General features: G+C 36.8%; 1 protein-coding gene across 1 annotated transcript in view; it reads left to right on the forward strand.

Moving 5' to 3' along the window:
* The window catches only part of Spag16 (sperm associated antigen 16), a 479,924-nt gene that overhangs the window by 112,666 nt on the left and 347,911 nt on the right, over positions 1 to 19,347 (forward strand). The window contains exon 3 of the mRNA XM_028760730.1: positions 18,985 to 19,111. Within this exon, the coding sequence (XP_028616563.1) occupies positions 18,985 to 19,111 (127 nt within the window). The remainder of the gene's footprint in view (positions 1 to 18,984; positions 19,112 to 19,347) is intronic.

The following is a 19,347-nucleotide window of genomic DNA, read 5'->3' on the forward strand; positions in this document are numbered from 1 at the left end:
TCTGTGTCTGTGTCTGTGTCTGTGTCTGTGTCTGTGTCTGTGTCTGTCTGTGTGTCTGTGTGTCTGTGTGTCTGTGTGTCTGTGTGTCTTCCGTTCGCAAATCCGGATAGCTCCTGCGTGTGACCAGCCAGGAGCCAAAGCAGTATAGCCCAAACTCACTGCTACGTAGCCCAGAGAAAACATTCAACTCACTGACCTTCATAATCTCCAAAGAAAGATAGTTATTTTCCAGTACACAAACCCAGAATCCGCTGTTTTGTATTTTAACTTAAGATACTAAGTCATTTGTCTTCAAATAAATGTACTGATATTTAATAATCGTTTTCTTCGCTGCTGCGTGGTATATGTACAATGTAAACGTCCAATGTTTTCTTATTCCATTCATCAACCGAAAGACATTTAGGTTGTTGCCGTTTCCTAGCAGTTGTGAATATGGTTGATATTTAAGTGTACCTATTACCGCAAAAGTGAAAGGCTGAGGGCTGAGGATATAGCACACAGACGGTATTAACATGGGAAGTAAGGAAAGAGGTGGATAAGAAGAGGGAGTGTACAAACTACTATATCAGTTAAAACAACGGAATTACAGGAACTACAGAAACTGCCAGTGCTTTAAATTAATTTGATTCATAACACCTCTACATAAACGCCAGGAGTCGTGCAGCCTACAAAAGCATCTCCTGAAAGAGGACCTAATTGAGGACTGTCTGAGTTAAGGATTGCTGGTACAGACAATGGCAGCCAATCAGGAACTGCTTTTTACAAGAGATGCTTTCTTGGAACCAATGGGGCATGGGTGGAGGGTATTAAAGGGTCCCACCCCATCTTCCTGTCTTCCTTTGCCTAGCCATTGGCCGCTGGCATCTCTATTGATGGATCAAAACCAGTTGGGAACAAGGACCTTTAGTGTTGGGACACACAGATTACTGATTGAATTAAAGGATTAGAACTAATTTTCAACCGTGCTATTTTTGTCTTATTATGTATTTAGATGCAGTAACAGTTAATGGTGCTGTCTTTATTAACTGAGCTCAAAGCAGGACAGGCAACGGCAAGAAAATATACTGAAGAAAATCAATGATCCTTGACACGTGACTGCTGTAGTGAGGGAATGAAGGAACAGAACAGAGAGAGTGATGGGTGCTCTGGGACTGTTCACACCCACATCATCACCCCTGCTTTTAGTGGTTGCTCTGAGCAGGAGGAAACACCTGGGATGAAGGATCTGTTCTCTCCACTCCAATCCTTGGATTACCTAATACTTATTTCAGCCACTGTTTACTCAAGTTCTCCATTCTCTCACGGAGACTGGAGACTTACCTTTGCTCCCCCTCCTCCTCCTGTTTGTGTTTCCACATTCAGCTCACATTCAAAGAACTGCTACAGAAGGAGAGGGCATTCACTGTGTCTATCCATGAATGCGGCTTCTTGTGAGCCCAGTAAATTCAAATACTTGATTTAAAATAAAAAAAGCTTAAATGAAAGATTTAAAATGTGTTTTTCCTGTTTTTAATTTTTGCAAATTATTTTATTTTTTAAATTTACAGCATTATGCTCAATTAAAAAATTATTACATCTATTCATTGTATGGCCACTTTGTACCTGTCTGTACAGGTCAGAGGACAGTGTGCTAGAGTCAGTTTTCTCCTACCATGTGGGAGCTGGGACTTGAATTCAGGTCACCAGGCTTAGTGGCAAATGTCTTTATCCACTGAGTCATCTTGCCAACCCCCAGTTTGTCTCTCTTTGTGTGTCTTCATGATGTCTTTGTTGTTGTGGGCTTTGTTGTTACTGTTGGTGGTGGTTGTTTGTTTGTTTTGCTTCTATCTCCAACATAATATTTTTACTTTCAGGGACCATTTCTATATATTTCTAAACATTCTATACATTCTATATATTTCTAAAATATATTTTTTAATTAAAATATTAAAATTGCATCTTTTATCAACTTAGAGTTAAAACTAAAATTAATTAAAATCATACTATTGTAAACAGGCAGGTTTTGTGGAAATTTACCAGCCTGAGTAGTCATAGACCTTGTAAATAGGTAGCCTGGGCAGACAATACCAACTTAGATAAGGACAAGTGAGTCATAGGCAGAGTCATAGTGACCTGTCCCCTGAACCTTCACCCAGCCGATACCCTGTTCTGAAAGATATCTGTATTCCCCCTGAACACCCACACCCCAGTGTCATCCCCTTCCCCATGTCCTGCCTTTTTGGGTTTATAACCCCTGTATGAGTAAGGAAAAGTTACAATTTTATTTTAAAAATAATAATAATAATAATAAAAATAAAAAAAAATTATCAACAACAAAAAAAGAATTTATAGTTATGGTTCTTAACTCTAGGGGTGTGTGTGTATGTGTGCTTGTGCGTGTGTGTGTGTGTGTGTGTGTGTGTGTGTGTGTGCAGATGCCCACAGAGGCATCTGATCCCCTGGAGCTAGGGTGACAGACATTTTCAAGCTACTCAACATGGGAGCTAGGAACTAAACTTGGGTCCTGACTTTGATCCCTGAGCCATCTCTGCAGCTACCAATTAGAATATGTAAGATGTGCTTCAAACAGCCCTTCTAGACAATAAGTGGCTATTTGATGGATTAAAATCTTGGCATTTTTTCCCAAGGCTGGTGATTTTTCTGTTGTTGTTTTGAAACTGATCTAAGTTTGTAAACAAGAGAAAGCCACCCAGATGCTGCTGACATTCACTTACTCTTCTTCAGGTTCAGGCGCAGCATGAAGGGTCACCTTTACAGTGCCACATCACAAAACAGGTTCTACATTTTACTAAATCTATCAATGTTTAAAAACTCAGAGCAACAGAATCAACCCAGCCATGTGATATTGTACTTCTGGCTCTTTTTCTCCTTTATAATAGTTGTTTTATAACAGTATAAAGTACAGAATATCAAATACATACACAACTAGTTGCTTCAGAGAGTAACTAATAAGCCCTGAAAGAGATAAAAGGGTTTTCATCCCATGACAAAACCAATAGTTTGCTATTTCATCACTAATAGGGTGACATAGTTATCCTCTTATGAATTTGTATAGGTCACAATATGGACTGAGTTTTTTTTTATTTTATTTTTTAATTTATTTTTAAGTCAAATAGTAATTTTTACTTATTCACACAGGGGTTATAAACACAAAAAGGCAGGATGTGGGGAATGGGATGACACCAGAGTGTGAGTGTTCAGGGAGGGTACAGATATCTTTCAGAACAAGGTATCAGCTGGGTGAAGGTTCAGGGGACAGGTCACTATGACTCTGCCTATGATTCACTTTGGACTGAGTTTTTTTTTAAAAAGCAAAGCAAATGGAATAAAGTAAGAAAGGCAACAAACACCACCTTAAAATTAACACAACATAAGATGTATTATTAGTTAATATTTTTTAAAAGAAAACATTTTTAAGTAGTATAAATACAAAGGAAATAAATTCTAGGAAAATGGATTATATTAGATTTCTCCTAAGAAATGCAAACAATAAGGTGAATATAGATATAAAGAAACACATGCATTATGTTGATAGACCCATGTGATCGTGAGGCTGGGAAATTGTTCAGTCTTCTGTATGTGAGCCACTGACCCAGGAAAGTTTGTGACATTCTTCCAATATAAACCCCAGGACTGAGAACCTGGGTGTCATTGCTGGAAGTCTTGGTCCAAGACCAAAGTTATGAGAATCAGACCTTCTGCTGTGTGATGGACATTGGGGACAGAGTACAACCTCATGTCATTTCTTTTTTATTCTGTTCTGGCCCTTGAAGGATTGGGTGTGGCTTTCACACTTTGACTTGCTTACACTCATTTCTGATTTGAATCCAAATTTGCTATAAAAAAATTTCATAACATAATATTTACTGGCTATTTAGGCATTCCCAGTCAAGTTGACTCATGAAAGGAATCAATTTACTGTCAACAATAGACTGTGATTTTTAGCTCTACTGTCAAAATAAAAGTTCTGGTTTGATGCATCTGCTAACCCTATCAGCAAAAATCTCACTGTGGTAAATCTTAGAGTACTGATGGGAACTCCTTGAACCAGAATTGGGAAGGGAGTGTACCAGTGTGTCTTGTGATCCTGTACACATATTTCTCTAGATCAATGACCACTTTATATAAATTTAAAAATGTTTCTAATTGTTGTGTGTTTGACTATTACACATTGTAGAGAATGGATTAGCATAAATTAATTCCGAGCTAATGTTTCTTTACCTATAAGCACTGAACTGTTTCTAATGGTGAAAGCATATTTAGATAATCTCTAGCAGGTGTTGTTTTTTCTGTCTGCACTGTATAACTTCATCCATTGTTCATGTCATCAGGCCCCAAGTGGGCACTGATGACTTACTGTCAGTGATGTAAAATGCATGATCCTAAATCAATGATTTGGGATAAAGTTCTGCCCTCACTAGTCATCCCGACTGTTGTTCTTACTCGTTTTCCTCTGTAAGGCGAGGGTATTACAAGTGCAGCTAATTTCTGTAATTGAAGTTAAAGCACTGAATTAGTAAGTTATTGCTTTTAGGAGAAATGGGGGTTAGTTTCCCATCAGCTGATTTATTAACTAATCAACACATACTTTGCTTTTTAAACATTTATATTTAAATGTAGCTTATTTAATGACTATCACTGACTTGTTGACATTAATCCCACATAGCAGCATTATAACTTCATGTGGATGAAGTTAACCTAACACATGTGATATCACGGCCTTTGCAGATTTGGAAAAGACCAGGCAGCATCCCATTACCATACTGTGCTCATTCTAAATCGTGAAATCACCAATGAAAAAGCAGAAACAGAAGGGAAAACTTGGCACAAAATAAGCTACTAAGGAGTCAACAGAATGAGAGCCAAAACAAGAAGGCAGAGACCTGCCTAGTTTGGCCAGATTGAAACAAAGCTTTCACTACTGTATTCATGTCCATGTCTTTAAATGACCACAGGAGTACAACAGGTATTGATTTTGGAGTTAATTCCTTGTCAAAGATAAGTACAGCTGGACATTCATTAATGTAGCAATCAGTAGTATACTGTTGTCAGAAGGAAGAGGCTCCTGCCGGAGCTGAGCTCTACTGTGTTTTATATAGACGTTTTCAAGAGTGTATTAGGAAAAAAGGATAATAGAAGAAGTGAGCAGAGACTGACTGTCGAGTCAGGATAGTGAAAACTCTAAAAGCCTAGCTAGAGTAAACACTTCTCTACTCCAGCTAAGCCTGAAGGTCTCTGTCCTTTCTGAGGATTACTTCTTAAGAAGACACAATTATTATATATATTTTGGATGCCATATGATATTTCAATGTGTATATATATTTTACAATGTTCAAAGTGGATAAGCATATCCATTTCCTCAAATGTGTGTCATTTCATTTTTTTCTTGAATGAGCAATTAGTTATCTTGATTCATTGTCACTGTGCTGAGCAGTATAACACTATAACTTATTACTCCTATCCAGGTAGGGTTAGCTGGTGACTATACTTTAAAGGGTGAGCCTTTAATAAGAATACTTCAGAGTTGTAGAAGAATAAACACACACACACACACACACACACACACACACACACTTCAGAAATACTGAGAACTGTAAACCCTTTTAGTAAACTTTTATGAAAGTTTTATCAAAGTTTGGCTTGAATGAACAATAACTCTTTAACAGCGTTGAAATTCCTCAAGCAGGCACTTGAAAAAGGTTAAGACCATCTACGAAAGCCTTGAGTTCTTGCAAACTAGATTAGAATTTAAGTCTTTTTGTGATAGAAAATTGAGTGGAACCATATTCCTGATACTAGTTTCAAAGATGAAACTAGTTTTGAAGAGGTTTCAGGCACCCTTGGCTAGAGTCTGGTCAAATAGAAATCTTTGCTTTACAAATAAATGTCAGCAAGTCTGAAACATGCAACTCTGAAGTCACAAGCAATGAGAGCTGCTTTGATTTGGCATCCTTGTGTTCATTTCCTTAGACCAGCGAGCAAGAACTGTCATCATAACTGTGCTGTAAAACAGACAACCTTGTTATAAAGTTACTTGCTTTGGCCTTTATATTAACTTGCCTTGAATTGCACTTTGATTTTTTTCTATCTTCCTGGTTTTCTGCTTCCATTTTTTTTCTTACTGCTTTCAATGTATGCTAATTTGAATTTTTTTTTGCCTCCACCTGATTCTCATCTCTACCTTCATACAGAAATCTGAAGACACTCAAATCTCTTATATAAAATGACAGTTTTGACATATATAATTGTTACTCTTGATTGTCCATTTGGCTGAATTAAGAAGTATCTAGAACATCTAGCAGATATCAACCTATGGGTCTGGACCCCTTTGAGGGTCAAAGGACCCTTTCATAAGGGTTGCCAAAGACCATCATCGGAAAACACAGATTTTTTTACATTATGATTCATAACAGTTGCAAATTTTCAGTTATGAAATAGCAACAAAAATAATTTCATGGTTAGAGTCTGCCACAAAATGAGGAACTGTATTAAAGGGTCATGGCATTAGGAAGACTGAGAAGCATTGATCTAGGAGGTTAGAAATTTCTCTTGGATTGTTTGTACTGCTAAGGGTGACACCACAGACAATGAAGTGAGGGAAGACATTATGCTGAATGCAGGCAGAGACATTTGGTGAGCTGACGACCAAGATCAAATAAAAGGGCTAAAGGAGAAAGCACACTCTCTCTCGATCTTGCTCCCACTTTCTCTCTTCATTCCTCCCTCCCTACTTCCTGACTGTCCTGAAGTGAACAACCTCTTTCACCATGTTTCTCTCCCCCATCCCCAGTCCCCATAAAAATCAACCTCACTTCAGGCTCTAGGCAATCCAATGAGCTTCTAGGATGAGACGAAACCTTGAGCCAAAGCTAAAGTTTCTACTTTTGTATGTTATAATGTCAGGTCCTTTGTCACAGTAAATAAACTGTCTATAGTGGCTAACTACACATTCGCCTCCCTTTTGATATAGTTTGAATTGTTTCTAGATAACCTAAGATATATAATACAATGGATTGGACTGACCCACAAATACTGTATTTTCTAGCTATGAAAAACTATGTCCTTGAGTTTTCAATTATTATTTGGAACCGGATGCAGGGAGGGATTGTGACCTTCCCCAGCCAACTGGTTGAGTAGGAATGTGGCTTTTTGCATATTAAAGAGCTGGCAGCCTGAGCCAGGGCTGGAAATGCCCGCAGAAATTCCTGGGAGGTGGAGATGCAGGCAGACTTAGAGAGACTGAGAAGGAAGCAGAAGAGAGACAAAACAGAGCTGGGAGGCAGAAACAAGAATCACATGGAGACACAGAATGGTCAGAAAGGTTAAGTTAGATGCTAACTGAGAGACTGACCCAGCAAAAAGCCAACAGCTTTAAACTATATGGATGTCTCTGTGTCTTAATTAAACCTCAAGGGAATTCAGCAAAAGCCCCCCAATAACAATGTGCATTCTACATAAATAATTGTTAGACTGTATTGTTCATATAAGAAACATATTGCTATCCATTATATGTGCAATCGTTTTCAAGCCCTTTCAACCCCTGCTTGTTTAAACCGTGGATACACAATCCTTGAATACAGAGATCTCACTGGATATAAGTTTATCAGGAATCTCTCTGTCGTTGGTAATAATATAGATTTATGGCCATAGACTAGATGTTACCTCTACATGCTTGCTGTTCACAGTTTTGACCAGTAACTTGCTTGAGCAATGCTCTAAGAGAATTTGATTCTCACTCCCCATCCCATGAATTATGAAGAAGTTGTCTGGTGTTGTGGCAAGCTCTGTAGTAGATTTTATTTAGATATCAACAACTACTTTAAATGGTTAATTGAATTCCATATTTACAAATAGAGAATTTTTTCCTGTAATTACGTATTTTTTACATAATTGCTCATCTAAAGCTAAGTACTTTCATTAAATAAACGGTCTTGACTTTGAAGTAAAAATTTTGGGATCATTTTAATTTATCCCAGTAATGTGCAGAATTCTGGAAGGTTTAAAAATAGCCTAAAAATAAAGTTTTATAAACAAGCAAGAGGATGTAGGAAACCCCTCACTAGCCATGGATGTTATGAATCACAACGTGGGGACTTTTAGCTATTTCTATCATGTTCATGTTGAATTTATATTTATATACATATATGAATTCATATATATATGTATATACATCACATTCTTATTTTAAATAATCACATGATAGATATTATTTATAATAATAATAATAATTTATTAGCTAAATTATATTTAACATAGTAAAACTTCATGTCTTCCTAAGAGACAATATAACTAATTCCCATAGTTGTTTTTAATAGAATTTAAGGTTCAGTTTGCATGAAAATCAGAAAAGGGAGTTTGGTAGGGAAAAATGAATTTATTCAAGGGTGGCTTCAGAGAAAATGAAGCCGATGTTTCTGTCTCAAATCTCCATCCTCCGAGGTGGGAGATGTTAGACGTGTTCAGGACATTTGTGGGACACGCTGATTTACTGTGAAAGGGTATGTGAGGACCTCGGTGCAGGCTTAGTGTTCCTCTCCAGGGCTCTGCCTCTCTTATTTTGATTTCAAAGTGAAAGCTGATGGGACCTGGGACTCCTTGGGTCCAGAGGCTGTATTTTCTTTATAGATTAGAGGAAAGCACTGTGTTTCTGCTAGTCAATTGATATGCGAACAGGGGTAGGCATTCCAGATTCTTTCCTTCACCCTTCACGGAGGAACAGTGAAAAAGTTAGAGAAAGGAAAGATGAAGCTGGTAGATTCCCCTTCTCTATTAATACTATAGGTCAAAGAAGATCAAAAGAGAAGACAAGCCATCATCCTGTCAAGACTCAATTTGCATGAGTTTCTTATTTCTTACACAATCTTTAATGATTAGGTGGTCATCATAAGTCTGTCTTCTCAGCTGTCTGTTGTAGTCATTTCCTGTAGGAATCCTCAGCCATATGGCCCACATTGCACTTTCAAAACAAGGATAGATTCAAAGTCTCATCTTCAGATCCTCTTAAAGTATCCTGATGGCTAGCCTTTTGTTGGTGTTCTGTAACTCCATTGGCCATACTTTCATCTGTATGCACAAAAAAGCCTGAGGTTTTAAAAGGTGTCATTTTAAATTAAACATTAGTTATACTCAAATGCATGAAAATAAGGCTCCTGACATAAGGCATCTGTATGTTAGAATGATTTCCTCTTAGACTTGTCTTATATGTGGAAAGTGCATTGTAAAGGAAGACTGAGCTGAAATAGTAGATGAATTCACTTATTATTTCTGCAATAAATTGAAAGTTGAAAAAAGTAACCACCATTCAGTTACCAAAATCATAAAAATTATATCCAAAACAAAAGGAAATTAAGTTGTGATAAAGGGAAATGAAGGATCCAAACACAGGAAGCCAGTAATGCAATGGATTTTGTGGGCAGAGGAGATGGGTCAGTCAGAAAAGACAGTCATGCTGCCAAGCCTGCCGATCTCAGTTCCAGCCCAGAGATCTTTGAGGAAGCAAGAAACAACCCTGCAAGTTTGGACTCCACAAGCAAACTGTGGCATCTCTGCACCCCACACATAAAGAAATGTGAATAATAAAATAGATTTTAGAAAAAAAGCTGTTGCTTGAGAACTAAGGTTTTCCTCTGAGACGATAGGAAAGCAGCAGAGAGAGAAAGAGTAACTGCACAGGCTCCAGTGCTGTCGCTTCTATGGAAATGGAAATCATTTCCACGCTTCCTGCTCTGTCATGCTCCGTCACATCAGGCTGTTTTCACCTCGTTACAGAATTCTGAATGGGCCCTCTTTCTCTGGCAGCTAATTAATCTCTCATGAGTTCCTTTCTCCAGCTGCCTGCCCAGAATGCCCCATACCTCAGCCAGTGACTTCTCTAGATTCCCTCTCCTCTTGAGCAATTTTTACTTCCCTTGAACTGTATGAAGACCTAACTTTGCCGTTTTCTTTGGGAAAACATATGAGCTATTTCATTGAAGACTTTTTGTCTGTACCTTGCCAACAGAAATGAATATACTCCCAAATAATTGAATTGAGTTTTAATGATAAAAGACAAAGTCTGAATGAGTTATGAATGTATGCAATATTTTACTATAAATGTATCTAATAGGTCAGGGTACAGTTTACCAAATTATATATTCTTTCTGTACATGCATTCACATTTGCCTAAAATAGGCCTTAAGGTTGTACATAGAGATAGTTGACAACATGAGAGACATGTATGTATATTGTAGGTCTGCTAACATGTTACTGACACATACAACTGAATAAATATTTCCAAGTTAATTAAAAACCCATTTTTAAAGAAATAACATTTTATTAATTTTTATGCATGAAACAATGTATTTTGATGATATTCAACCTCCTCTCAAACCAATCTCCCACCCTCCCACCCACTGCCACTTTCATGTCCTCTGTTTTGTTTTTATTTGTAAATGACCCACTGAGTCCAATTAGTGCTGTTAAGATAAGAATGGGTATGGGGTTATCCACTGGAACATGGGCTATCTGTCTGGTACCACAGCCTCAAAGAAGCCTCATTCTTCCTCCTCCAGTAGGCACCAGCAGGCAGCAGCTCCTTCTCTAGGTGTGAAGGCTTATTAGCCTCCTTGCTGGAATGTTGACACATTGATCTTGATCTTGTGCTGATCTTGTAGGTAACCACTGGGGCTGGGAGTTTATAATACTTCTATCACAGTCAGAAGACACTGTTTTGCTCCAGTCTTCAGCAGTCACTGGTTCTTCCTTCCAATTGTTCCTGCCTTCTTTGATGTTCTCTGATCCTTAAAAGACACACACATATATGCCATTTATAGTCTTAGATGTGAACCCACTCTTATTATTTTGTTAAATGAACATAGCATCAAACTGCCCTCTAACTCATTTGTTGTATTGATACATTAGTGCAGCTTTCAGTACACATCAGAAACTCACCTCTGGTCAAAGTAAAGTGAATAGGTTATCTGTAGATGACCCAGTCATAAACAGTAGAAATTTTAACTTAAGGAAAGGCAAATTCTATATTTACAAAGTATTTTAATATAACATTCATATAGATAAAGTTCTTATAGGTTGAATTGCCCCTGTTAGAAAAAAAAAGCTATGTTTTGTGTCTATATACTTTTTGCTATATTTCCACTGGTCAGTTATCAAAATTCGGAAGTGGCATTTTATGCTGGCTCATGTATTGATCATCTCGGATGCTTTTGTTCATTTTATACACTAAAGTTTCTTCCTGGTGCCATTTTCATTCCTTATGAATGACTTCAATTCAGAATGTCTTGTAGGAAAGATTTCCTGCCGATCAATTTTTTTTCAACTTTCATTGATCTGAAATTTTGTTTCATCTTCATAAATAAAGTATTTTAGCAGGATCTCTAAATCCAGCACTTTTGAAAACATAATTCTTGCTGCTTTATTTCAAATGAGAAGTCAGCTGCCGTTGGAAGCCTAGTTCTCTTGCACATCCTGTTTCTTTTATCTCTAACAACTTTGGGATTTGTTGTTGTTGTTTGCTTTATGCCTTGTTTTGTCATTTTGACTATGATCTGCCTTGGTACATTCTGTCTCTTATTGGATTTTTTTTTTTTAAACTTGGATCAGAACTATGATATTTTCCTTTAAATTAGAAGCAAATTTAGCTATTATTTCTTGAAAATGTTTCTTACAACTCTACCCTTCTCTGAAAACTCAAGCACATATATGATAAATCTGATATTTTTACACTGATAACTAAATCTCTATGGATATTTATTCTTTTCTGCAATATCTAAACAGGTAGTTTGTTCACCCAGAATTTTTTTTTATTTTACATTCTTATCTCAATGTTCATGAGACCCTACCTTTATCCATTTTATTTATTTAAGAGATAAATTTCTACACCTCTATAACTACATATATTTTTACAAACTTGAACATTCTTGAAGTATATTTCTTGAAGTCTTTTGAAAAATTAATTCGAGGTCTGTTTCATCTATCGCTTGTTTCTTTTTCTTGACTATGGTTCATGTTTTTCTATATCTTCGTATGCATAGCAATTTTTATATACACTGGATATCCCCCATGAATATGAATTTGTTATATAGGTAGTATTCACGTAGAAGGCAAGGTTCAGTTCTGGTGGTTAACTACCTTTCACTTTTGGTGTTATTATTCAGTGGGAAGTCTATCTTTCAACCCTCAAGTCATTGCTCTGTTGTTGATAAAGAGCAGGGATTTCTTCTACACCTCACCACATCATAGTCTGAAGAAATCCTATTTAGACCCTTGCCAAAAGCTCACAATGGATCCTCGCATATTAACTACTTCCAATCCGAGTTCAGACCCTTCCTCATAGAATTAATACAGTACAAATTCCAAGAAACTCTAAAACCTAGAGAGTAATCTCACTATTCCATGCTCATGAGATTCAATTGAGGCCCTACTTCAAAGCATAAAGTCATGGTCAACAAATAGCAGGTAACTGAGGTTTCCCCCCCTTCTCTCAAGTATGTGACCACGGTGTACTATATTTAATTCAGTAGTAGGAAAAGGATGGCTTAAATAATGTAGGTCTTATTGTATCTTTCTTTTGTAGAAAGAGAATTACTGTATTTCTTCTCTATCATAGTTGGAAGTCTGAATCCTAGGAAATCATTTTATTATTCCATAAAAGATGTAAAGGAGAATGACACAGACAGATTTTTGGTCATCTGAAGTCAGGAGCATTTAGAGTTAATGTAGAGCTCATTACCTGAGATGTTTTGCAACAAATCCCATATACTATGATTTAAACTACAAGTAGAAATTAGTGTCAGTGATCAAGTCAATAATACACTTAGTGGAAAGTTTAGGGAGCACAATAATCTGATTTTGAAGATTATCCTTCTTCTTGCCAATTAATCTAAACATCCTTAACATGTCAATAATAGTTAGCATATAGGTGTTCCCATATGAAAACAAGTAAAAATATATAGAACTGACTCTAGTACATATGGAGAACTACAAAAATTGAAAAAACGTTGATACACACCAATTTCAGTGGAGAACACAGGGTATATGGAATTCTTGGATATGTAACCAAGAACTCAGACAAAAGGAGTCTGCACTTTTAAAAAATTACATAAATGTTAGATTTTAAATTGCTTTTACAAAATAAAACACTCAAAGAGCAAAATCATCTTGTTAAGTATTTTTAGACAGCAGATTCAGGTAAAAAGAAAACAGAAGAATGAGGAATGACTGACATAGAAAGGAAAGCTCTTGATTGATGGCTCTCCCTCCACAAAACATATAAAGTGTAATTGAGCTATGAGATAAAATAATACAGACTCGACAAATAAAAAATATCAGAAAGCATGGCAAATGAAACAAAATGGAGCAGAAAGGGTGTTTCCCAAAATATAAAACAAAGGAACAAAATAGACAGGCAGCGGTGGCGCACTCCTTTAATCCCAGAACTTGGGAGGCAGAGGCAGGAGGACTTCTGAGTTCGAGGCCAGCCTGGTCTACAGAGTTCCAGGCCAGCCAGGTCTACACAGAGAAACCCTGTCTCGAAAAACAAAACAAACAAACAAACAAAAATGGGAGAAAACCTTCCCTTGCATTTAAAAAAAAATCTAGAATAGTAACTGAATGTTTGTAGTGAGCCAGAGGCTGTTGTGAGTAACTAGAACATCATCCACTGCAATTGGCTGGGGAGGGAGGGCAGGGGAAAGGAGTTTGCCTCAGACTTTACTGCTGGGATGAGAAAATAAAAGGCAGGTGGGAGGAAATCAGAGCAGATTTTGTTTTTGTCCACTCTCCCTTCTAGAAATGAAGAGAATTCTAACTTGAGTTTTCATTTTGACTATTCCTTTATTTTCCTAAATAAATAAATATGCACTGATTATTTTATATAACCTTATTTGTATGCATGTTTTCAGAATGACCACTTGGTATTGGATGACCCATTGGTGTGCTTTTCCCCAGGGAGGACTATTTCTCCTGTTCTCGGCATTCCTGTTTGCCAATAGTGACATGTGTAGGTTTGAAGGCTCCTGGGACTTTCTCTGCCCATTTTGACATGCCTATTGTTGTCATCCTTGGCCAGCTCATGTTTGAGAAGTCATGAGTTATTTTTAAATGGTGATTTCTGAGTCCAGCAAGATGGCTCAGTGGGTAAAGGTACTTAACACACAAGCATTGGCCTAATGTCTATCACCAAAATACACGTAAGTGTAGAGAGAAAGAAAGAAGTGACTCAATATGATTGTCCTCTGGTCACCATACATGTATCATGATACATATACACACACATATTCACTTTACATACATACATATCACACACAGACACAAACATGCACACACCCCTTACATTCATACACACACACACCATACATACATACATACATACACACAGACACACACACAGACACAAGCACACATACTCCTTACATATACACACATACACACACACACAGACACACCATACATACATACATACATACATACATACAGACAGACAGACAGAGACAGACACAAATAAAGACACAAATATACACACACACCCCTTATATACACACACACATACACACACACCCCTTCCATACATGTCTAAGGCCAATTTTGATATGACAGGTAAACTGAGGAAGATAGCAAGGTATAGAGTCAGCAATAGCAGTGCTGACAGCAGCTGACGGGGGCTGCTGCTGCTGACAGCCAGTGTCTAGAGTAAACATACAGAGATTCTGATTTCTCACCTATCCTAACTAATAAGGGGATCTGCCATAACCTAGGTGAACCTCCTATCCACACCAAAACAATAAGGAGTTTACCTCTGTAGGTACCTATTCCAGGCACCAAAATCTTGAAGGCCAGTTTTGATACCACAGGTAACTGAGGAAGACAGATAGGTGTGTAGCCAGCAATTGGGGTCAGTGCTGATAACAGGCAATTTACAGGGTTATTGCTAGTAGTGCTGATGGAGGCAAAACTTAATTAGCTCGGGCCAGTACACTCTGTAACCAGTGAGAAATCTGAACTCTTTTAACTCATAAAGGGACAACAAAAAAGTAAAAAGAAAGAGAACTACATAAATGAAAAGGGAGCTCCAACAACTAATAATTTTACACATATACATACTTATATTCATATGTACATACCACATATTACATACTTGTATTGATATAGTCATATGTACATACACACATATTACATACTTGTATAGATATATTCATATGTACATACACACATATTTAGCGTTGATGGATAGAACAGAGCTCTTACAAGCAGCTTCGAAGAACTTCATTTTTTTCCTTAAATTCATTTATATCCCCTGAGACAAATTTCTCTACATAAGAAAAAATTGTCTTACATAAAAAATGTTATACAAGAGGATGTTATAGCAGAGTTGTTGGTAATAAGTTCAAAACAGTTGTTTTATCTGTGTTTCACTCTATAAGCTCATTATAAATTCAAAACAATAATTTTATACGGTCACGACCTTTCTTTATCATGGTGCAGACCTGTGGCCTTGTCCTTGGATCTGACCTAGAATGAGTATTTTTTCTTGACATAACCTGTTCCAAGCCTATGTTTTACTAGTGTAATTTATGTACTTTTAACTTACAAAAGTTTATTGAACTCCTTTTCATGCAGCCTTTACTTAGTATTTTGTGACGAGGGGCAAATTCTATTCTTGATTCTAAGTTTATTGTATCTTTTTTGGGGGAAATTTAATCTCCTTAAACTCTCTATCAATCATTCTAATATTCTAAAATTATTTGAATCAAATTAGGAATTCTGTAAAATCATTAATTCTTCTAAACAGCATTAATTCATGGAAGTTCTTCTTCATATTGATTGACAGGAGATTTGCTCAGTAGTAGATTGTGGATTAATATCCAGGAATCGGTCATAAGGAACTATAAACAGAAAGGGTCTTTCTTTGCCCAGTCACACCATGTCAGAAGAATGAGAAATACAGCAACAAGCAAGCATGGAAAAGCATATCAACAGCAACAAGCAATCCTGGGACGAAGTCCCTGGGTTCCATGCCTCTAAAGAGCATGCCCATTGCAGCCATGCAAATCTGGGGGCCATCTCCAGGAAGCTCACCAGTTTGCCACAGCCTTTCCTGCACTGCTCCCGTGACACACACACACACATGCACACATACAACCATTACACTCACACGTACATGCCCCTTACACACACAAACACACACAGAGAACTATTACACCCACACATATGCACACGGATACATACTATCAGTAAATAAAATTTTTAAAACTGAAAGCAAATAAAACAGTGATATGTCTTATACTGAAAAGTTATTTACTTGACTTTGATCAGTTCTTTCGATTATTTTTGTTTATGTTATGATCAAGTTGTGATTTAAGTGACAGGTACAGCATTGCCACATGTATAATCAGTCCCTGTTTTTCACCCTCTCTTCCTTAGTCTGCCTCAGCATCATTTCTCTCCCTAGAGCTATAACAATTATGATAATATTTAAAGTTGTGATAATATTGTGATAAATTCTGATAATATTTAAAAATGGCATTAGAATATGAAATTTCAAAAAATAATTTTGTACTCATTCATTTCATATCACTAGAAATTAGCAGTTAAATTTTCAAACAAGATAATTCATTTAAGAAAGCAAAAATCTATTATATAGTTTTCAAAAATGAAAGAAATCCGATACTGTAAAGTTGAAGCACACTTGTAAATATTCAGATACATTGGTATACCTCACAGGTGATGGGATACATGCTTCTTATAGAACAAGTATTAGTATTAAGCAATTTAGATTCATGGGTCACATGGTCTTTGCTGTAATTGTGATCAGAGGTTAGTGAAACTGAACACAAGACAATGCACATGTGAGTCTTCCTGCTTCTAAAATGGAATTTATAAAAATAAAAATTTAGTTCATATGCTGTGGCATAGACACCAGGACATATTGATACATCAGGTTTAATTATTAAAATATCATTAGCCAAGAGACTAAGGATGTAGCCCGATGGTACAGTACTTAATAAGCATTCAGAAGGCCCTAGGTTCAGTTCCGAGAAACACAACCCAAACAGAAAAAACACCAAATATTTTATTAAGCAATCTCCTACATTTTAAGGTAAATTACTACTGAGTCACTTCAATTTGTTTAATAATTTGATTTCTTTATTGTTGATATGTTATTAAAATACTTCAATTAATATGTAAAGGGAGAGTAACTTGAATCCATTATCAGATTCAGATAAACCTTAATATTTCTTCTTAAAAAAATACTCAAATTTACAAAGTGAGAAGAAAAGTTGTCGTAACAGCTCCAAGGCACCAGGCTCAAGGTGCCCTATCCTTCTATGTTATATTTGCCCACTCAGTAAAAGTATGGCAGAAATGAGTTGAACATCTGAGTACATTCCATTAAGTCATTTCCTTTGTCCAAGGAGGAAATCTGCTACCCTCAGAGAACTCTTATCCTACTGATTCTTGTCTAGGTCAGGATGGAATCCAGCCTTTAGCCTCTTATCCTGATGGTTCTTATCCAGTTCAAGGATGAAATTCAGCCTTCAACCTCTTATCCTGATGGTCTTTTGTCCAGGTCAGGATGGAATCCAGCCTTTAACCTCTTATCCCGCTGGTTCTTGTCCAGGTCAGGATGGAATTCAGTCTCTATGTCTGGTGCAGCTTTGCTGCTCACACCATACAATTACAAGGAGACACAGCAAAGCTAGAGAGGAGCTTTATAGTGAGAGGTCAGCTGATGCTCCTGTTACTGTGTCTACGCTGACTCCTGCCTTCTGAGTACTTTTATTTACTGATTCTTCTTTCTCTATTTTTAAAAATGGGTTTGTGAACAGCATTATTTTTAAAAGATCTGTCATTACAGACAAAGGTGATTCTGCTCAGTGTGTACCCTGTTTTAAGGAACAGTCCATCCAGAAAGCGGAAGGGTGAAGACATAGTGGCTTCTCCTTGTCACTCATTTCCTGTAGTAGTCAATGGCTCTCAGACTTCAGCATGCAACTGAATTCCCTGGAGTGCTTACTAAAACAGATTGTTGGGCCTCACTCCAGAGTTTCTGATTCAATAGGTTTGAGATGAGGCTGGGAATTTGCATTTTGGATCCAGTCCCAAGTGATGCTGATATTGCTAGTCTGAATGAAACACTTTGAAAAACACTTGTGTAGATTCTCATCCCTAAAGGCAAATAACAGTTACCAGAGGAGGCATTAACATGCCAAGACCTGGATCCATCATGGATCAATTGGAAGGGAATATTTTGGGCTTGAAATTGGAGATGAGTACATTCCAAAAGTGTGGTTGTAATGTAGAAGCAAGGCTGAGGAAACACAGAAAAAAAAAATAGTGGCCTAAGAAAGTTTGTGATCTTAGGGATTGGTGGGAGATTATTTTTCTTAACAAATTCTTTTATTATATAAATTGGAGGTAATTTTTATGTAGTTATTTCATGACATAAATAAATAAATAAATAAATAAATAAATAGTATTGTGTATGATCAGTAATCCCCACAGTGGGTAAAAGTGCTTGTGACCAAGGACCAAGGCTCACTACCTCAGTGTGTACCTAAAGAAAAAATGTCAAGAAGAGCATAGAAATAACACGAAAACAGGTTCCATTATTTAAAGGTAATTTAAATTTATTTGATCCTACTAATTGCTTAAAGTGCTTATATGATTATAAAATGTTTCTTCAAAACTGTCCTCTGATGACTTGTGACAGTGTCACTCTGTAACCTGCATCATGATAAAACTCATGGCTAAGCTGCCTCCAGAGTCCTAGACTACAAGCATGGGCCACTATGTCTAAGATAATGACATATCTTAAGATGTACCTATGATATCTTATGCCAAAGATAAATATCCAAAATATATATGTTGTGTGTATAAGACACATACATTATATTTCAGTTCATTGGATGTTTTTATTAGCATTGCATAGGAAGCAAAAACATTTGGTACTAAGATCCTAAATCCATTGTTCCTAATCCCTCTCCACAGTGAACGGTGCAGATATACTTTGTATGGACACACAGACTCTGTGAACAGCATTGAGTTTTTTCCTTTCTCCAACACTCTTCTCACCGCTTCTGCAGACAAGACCTTGTCCGTGTGGGATGCACGAACAGTAAGCAAATCACCTACCTTTCCCATGGTTAATTAGTGTAAGCATTGATAACCACTCTTTCGGTAATAAGTACATCTTTAAAAATATTTAAAGGAAAGCAGAATTGAAGTAAGTTCTATCAGTGTGTGTATTGCATGTACAATGTAATTTGTATGTGAATGTGTGTGTGTGCATGTGTGTGTGAGTCTGTGTGTGTGTATATGTCTGAATCTTATGTATCTGTGTGTTTGAGTATG

The sequence above is a fragment of the Grammomys surdaster genome, unplaced genomic scaffold, assembly GCF_004785775.1.
Source record: "Grammomys surdaster isolate TR1022 unplaced genomic scaffold, NIH_TR_1.0 126546, whole genome shotgun sequence".
In the NCBI taxonomy this organism is placed as follows: domain Eukaryota; kingdom Metazoa; phylum Chordata; class Mammalia; order Rodentia; family Muridae; genus Grammomys; species Grammomys surdaster.